Below are 6,000 nucleotides of genomic sequence, written 5' to 3' on the forward strand. Positions count from 1 at the left end.
GTCCAGTGCTCCGGTCAGCGAGAACAGCAAGCTCCTGAGCCAGGTGTTCGAGGAAGAGCAAGGAGGCCGGTTTGATGAGTGTGCAGTGGGGAGGGGGGCAGGTGCCACTAGACCTCGCGGGCCGTGGTAAGAAGTGGGGACTTTATTCCGGGTGTTCGGGTGTGATGGGAAGCCTTGGGAAGGCTGAGAGCTTGGGATGAGATGGGAAGGAGTGACATGGTCTGAATGGAGGGGCTTTTTCTGGTATTTTTCCCCCCAATACCTGGTAAACGTTCTGGTAAGGGCTCTAGCTTGTGTGTCACTCCTACCTCCCTAATGGCTTAATAAATATTGAGGAGTCTTTGAATCATCTTGGCGGTTCGGTGCGCATGGCATTCCGCTAGGTACGAGGGATGTGAGCAGAAATGACACAGGCTTTCTAAGTGCAAGGCAAAGCTGTTGGAGGACTTGAAGCTCAGGCGTGCCATGATCTGATCTATGGTTTTTAAAAATCCTCCATGTGGAGCATGAACTGAGTGGGGTTATCAAGACCAGAAGTAGGGCCAGGCAGGTCTCACAGTGAGCAGACTGGCCTGGTGGGACTTGGAACCAACTGGAGATGGCAGGTGTCTGAGGGAGCAGCCACTACTCAGCCAGGTGGGACCAGGTGGAAATGAGGGCCCATGGGCTCTGTGTTCATTCATCTGTGATCCATTCACTCTAGACACTCCCTAGGCCCACAGGCTCCTGGTCTATAAATGGGGAGAGACAGCCTGCACTGCAGCATCGTTGGAGGACTAAAGGACAAACGGGGTGCAAAGCTTACTTATTAAAGAGGGCTGCAGCCCCCTCTCCCTGCCCCACAGGCTGGCTCCACCCTGGGCTGGGTAATTTAACCCACAGCCCCACCTTCCCATATCATGTGCTTGCCTCCTGACTGCCCTGGGGGTGAGGGCTGTTGCTCGCCTCCTTCTGGGCCCCGAGTCACACCCCCAGGGGGTGAGGGACAGGGCCTCGCAGACCCCATCCCAGTCCTGTAATGGAGTAGCTGTCCCTCTGCTTGCCCTCTGTCTACCCATCAGCCGGGCCCTCCCCTCTCCAGAGGGAGAAGGAGCCTCAGGCCAATAGTCCCCAGACCTGGCCTACCCCTAAATCACTGGGAATTTAGCCCTGTCCCCTCTCCCTCCCTGCCTTAGTCACATCAGTGGGGAGGCTAAGGCCTAGTGGTTCTGCACTATGCACAGCCTCAGCTGCATGCTCCTCCTCGGCTTCCAGACCACACATGGGCCGGCTCTCGCTCACTACTTCACCCTCATCTCCCCATGCCCTTCTTTCCTGCCTTCTGCTCCAGCCGCCTAGCCTCCCTTCACTTCCCTGCTCCTGCCCTCTTTCCCGCCGCAGATTCTCCAGTACCACTTTTTAGCCAGCTCACCTTGGACAAAGCCCTTCCCAGCTTTGCACCGTTATCTCAGCAATAAAGTGCGTTGGTCATCATCCCTAGCTGGGCGGCAGGAAGGAGGGCAGCCGTGAACCCTTTATCTGGCCCAGAGTGGGCATGGATGGCTGTTGTTTTTCAAATCACTATTGCAGGGATGCTTGGGTGGCTCAGTCGTTAAGCGTCTGCCTTTGACTCAGGTCATGATGCTTCCTGCCTGCTGTTCCCCCTGCTTGTGCACTCTCTCTCTCTCTCTCTGACAAATAAATAAATTTAAAAAAAATCTCCAAATCACTGTTGCATGCAGGTGGCCTCCTTCTCCTGCCTATCCACATTACTGATGTAGCACTTAAACAGCACCCTCCTTTCTGTTCTCTCTCCCTGCAGGACACTTTCGTGGAACTCTACGGGAACAATGCAGCGGCTGAAAGCCGGAAGGGCCAGGAGCGCTTCAACCGCTGGTTCCTGACAGGCATGACTGTGGCTGGCGTGGTTCTGCTGGGCTCGCTCTTCAGTCGGAAATGACCAGACACTGACCACCCACTTACCCTCCCACCCCTGTCCTGCTCCCACCACATCCCTTTGTCCAGCCACCATTGCCACCAGGAGAACCACTACATGCAGCCTATGGTCACCTACCCATCACAGGGTTGGGCCTAGACCTGGTCCCCCGCAGTTAGTTTTCTAGAATCTTCCACGCTTCTGTGAAAGCCGCCTTCCCTACACCTCAGTTCTTCTGGCCTCAGAACCCACAAGGTTCCCCCAAAATCTGCCCCATGGAAGCTGGCAGGTATGGGGGGTATTTGTAGCTGGGAGCTAGAGGGCCCTGCCTGATTGGTGGAACACCCCAACCCCTTAGCCTCCCCAAGAATGCTTTCCTGCCAGAGAGCTGGAGAGTTTTCTGACCTTTTTCCCCAGAAGGAGAGACTAGATTGCCTTCGTTTTGATGTTTGTGGCCTCGGAATTGATCATTCCCTTCCCCTTCCAGGACCTAGGCTCCCCTTCCTTTCATCCCCACCTTCCCAAGAGCCACTTAGGGGCACTTCTGACTAATTAGGGACTCAAGCTGCTTGGAATAAAGAAACAAGGACCAGGACCCCCTCCCCACTTCTGGCCTGGCCGAAGTCCCTGATTCCAATCCCAGTGTCCTCCAGAAGCCTCTGGCTAGAGGCCAGCCCCACCCGGGAAGGAGAGAGCTGTAGCTGCAGGAAGCATCCCATGCCAAAGCTGGGGTGGTCCTTGCAGTTCAGCACCACCCCAGTTCATTTCTCCTTCCCCTCCCTTGGCTCCCATGACCGTGACTGAGGGACCAACTGGGCCCAAGGCAGGTGCCCCAGAGCTGTTGATGGGCTCAGCTGCCTCACTTCCTGCAAGAAGATCAGCCTGTGGCATCTTTCCCTTGGGCTGCCGCCCATGGAGTCCAGGGATTCGGGGGCCTTGGCCCAGAGGTGAAGGGGAGCTACAGGGAACAGCTATGGGAGCCCTAGAGTCTTCCCTACCTCAGGCAGGAAGGGCAGGAGGGAGACCCTGATGCACGGGGGAAAGCGGGGGTGGCAGGAGGGGCCAGTCCTACCTGGCCAAACAGAAGTGTGCTCCACCCCCATTCAGCCTGGGCTGCAGGGCTGGCAAGGTCAGAGTGGCCTGGCCAGGAGTCCATCAGGCCTCCCTCTCCTCTACTCCACCCATGGCCTGTCTCATCCTTGGGGGTCCCGGCCTACCCCTGGCCATCCCGGGCTCTCTGCTGTACATATTCGAGACTAGTTTTTATTCCTTGTGAAGATGATATACTATTTTTGTTAAGCGTGTCTGTATTTATGTGTGAGGAGCTGCTGGCTTGCTGTGCGTGTGCACGTGGAGAGCTGGTGCCCGGAGACTGAACGGCCTGATGCTCCCTCCCCTGCCCTGGTCTGGGGAAGCCAGCTGGGGGTCCTGGCTCCTGAGGGGCACCTATCCCCCCCAGCCCCCACCCCACACTTGTTCCAGCTCTTTGAAATAGTCTGTGTGAAGGTGAAAGTGCAGTTCAGTAATAAACTGTGTTGACTCAGTGAGCAAAGGGCCTGGGCTCTTGTGTGCCCCGGGCTGGGGGAGGAGGGGCTGTGCGGCTGGCAGCAGGTTCTGCGGGGGAGCTGGGCAGCACTGCTGGCTCTGCTGCCCTCAGGAGAGGGCCTTGGACAAGTCCCTTCTTCCCTCTGGGCCTGAATTTCTCCACCTGCTCATTGATGGGGTTTTTACTGAGCACCTGCTCTGTGCTGAGCACTGGGGTGTGTGTGAACAGGATGGACACAGTCTCCGCCCTCAGGAACTGACGTTCTAGGGGAACAGCCAGCCACTCAGCAAGCATTTACTGAGCCCTGATCTGCCCAGGCACAGTCCTAGACACCGGGGATTCTGCAGTGAACAAATCTCTTCCTTTATGGAACTCCCATCCTTGGGGAGACAGACAAATAGAACAATGAGTCTGGCAGTTGGAAGGCAAAGGTGGAAGCTGGGTGACCATGAGGAAGAATGACAAGACTTACGAAGGACCTAGTGGGGGAGGAGGTAGGAAGGAGTTAGACTTGAGGTAACATTTTTTTTTTAAGATGTATTTATTGGGGCGCCTGGGTGGCTTAGTTGGTTAAGCTCCTGCCTTTGGCTTAGGTCATGATTTCAGGGTCCTGGGATAGAGCCCCGCATTGGGCTTCCTGCTCAGTGGGAGAGTCTGCTTCTCTCCTTCCCTCTGCCCCTTACCCCACTCGGGCTCTCTCTCTCGCTCACTCTCTGTCTCTCAAATAAAATCTTAAAAAAAAAAAAAAAAAGATTGATTTATTTAAGAGCATGAGCAGGAGGGGCAGAGGGGGAGAGAGAGAGAATCTCAAGCAGACTCTGCGCTGAGTGGGGAGCCTGATGTGGGGCTCGATCTCAGGACTGAGATCTTTACCTGAGCTGAAACCAAGAGTTGCCACTCAACTGATTGTGCCACCCAGGCACCTCCAGACTTGAGGTAGTATTTTAGAGGTAGATCCCACAAGATTTACTGATGTATTAGAGATAGTTCAAGAAAGAAAGGAATCAGGTGACTGGAGTTTTTGGAGTGGTGACACCATTACAATTACAAAAGTGAAGCACGTGTCTAAGGCCAGTGCAACCCAAGAGGCTCATAGTGAGTGCCCAACAGTATTTAATATGGGGACCTTGGCTTGTCTAAGCTCCCTAGAAGTGGTAATGAGAGCTAGGGCCAGAAGAATGTATGAGTTAACTAAAAGAACGGGAGAAGCAAGAAGAGTGGTCCTGGTCAAGAAGCAGCAAGTGCACAGGATGAGTAAGAGTTTTCTTCAGGCAGAAGGAAAGTTGGTGTGTGGAGTTGAGAAGAGGCTCCTGGGTCAAGACTGCGCCAGAGAGGTGGGGTGAGGGGAGTGAACTTGGTCCTGAGGGCAGTGAGAGCCAAAGGAAAGTTGTAAGTCAGGGAGTGGTATGCCCCCTTAGAGCCCCAAAACAAAAGACCCCTGTGTGGAGAAGCTTCTGGAAGGGAGCAGAGTGGGAACCTGGAGACCAGTGAAGAAGCCATGGTTTGTTTAAGGCTCTGGTTCTCAGGGTGGGCATGTGTCTCCTAGGTCACCATTCCTGGGCTGTGACTTTGTGCAAGCTACCGACCCTCTCTGTGCTCCAACTTTCCCCTCTATAAATGGGATTGATGGCAGGCAGTACCCATCTCACGCGACTGTGGTCAAGATTGAATGAAATAACCCAACAGAGCTTGGAGGAGGACTGGATGGAGAGGCGCGGCAGCGATGACCCCACCATCAGAGGGGCTCCCTACAGAGAAGAGCCCTTCCACTTGGAGCAAGCAGCCGGTGGTCCCGGAGGGTCTGGGAAAGCGAGCGAGGACGTCAGGGGCGGGCTCTCCGGCCGGGGGTGGGGTTGGAGGAGGGAGCCTGCCGCGAACGCTCCGCCCCGCCCGCCCTCGGGAGCGGCCTTGACTGCCCTCTGGTGGCCGAGGGTGGGGGGTGAGACCTGAAGCCACGCCCACTGCAGCTGCCCTTTGACGGCGCCCCAGACTTCTGTCTCCCGTGGGCCAGCTTTCCCTAGTGTCTGTCCTTCGTCCTGCTCCCCAGAGGGACCTTTACCCTTCCAATCTTGGGGTACCGTACTCAGCCTGCCACGGCTCTCCCGGGACTCAAGGTCATCATTCTCCTTAGTTAACACCAAAGTCTTCAGTCTTTCCCCCCACCTCTACCCCCGCCCCTGCCCTTTTATCTTAGCTGTTCAGGCCCCCTCTCCAGATCTTTGATCCTTCTGGAAACATATTTTCACATACAGGCAAATACATAGATATAAATATACTTTGATCTTCACCGCACCACCCCCCCCCGCCTTTTTTTACGCAAATGGTAACACACACACACACTGCCTTGCCTTTTCCCCCTAAATAATGTATCTTATAGAAGTTTCCATATTCATACAAGAATCCCTGTGTACTCATCGTGCAGCTTCAAGTTATCGACACTCATGGCAGCTTCATTATTATTTTTTTTTTTAGCTGTGTAGTGTTTTAACCAGACCTCTTAACTCAGTGATTTCCAACCTTTTATACATGCCATGGCACA

At 54.8% G+C, this 6,000-nt stretch overlaps 1 protein-coding gene across 4 annotated transcripts in view; it reads left to right on the forward strand.

The window, feature by feature from the left end:
• The window catches only part of BCL2L1 (BCL2 like 1), a 48,998-nt gene extending 45,531 nt beyond the window's left edge, over positions 1-3,467 (forward strand). For all 4 annotated transcript variants that reach the window (XM_087853690.1, XM_087853689.1, XM_087853688.1 and 1 more), the window contains exon 3: positions 1,802-3,467. In XM_087853690.1, coding sequence (XP_087709816.1) covers positions 1,802-1,939 — 138 coding nt within the window. In that variant the 3' untranslated portion in view covers positions 1,940-3,467. The remainder of the gene's footprint in view (positions 1-1,801) is intronic.
• The last annotated feature ends 2,533 nt before the right edge of the window (positions 3,468-6,000 follow it).

This window comes from Ursus americanus, chromosome 22, assembly GCF_024610735.1.
Source record: "Ursus americanus isolate L20-20 chromosome 22, mUrsAme1.1.p, whole genome shotgun sequence".
NCBI classification, from domain to species: domain Eukaryota; kingdom Metazoa; phylum Chordata; class Mammalia; order Carnivora; family Ursidae; genus Ursus; species Ursus americanus.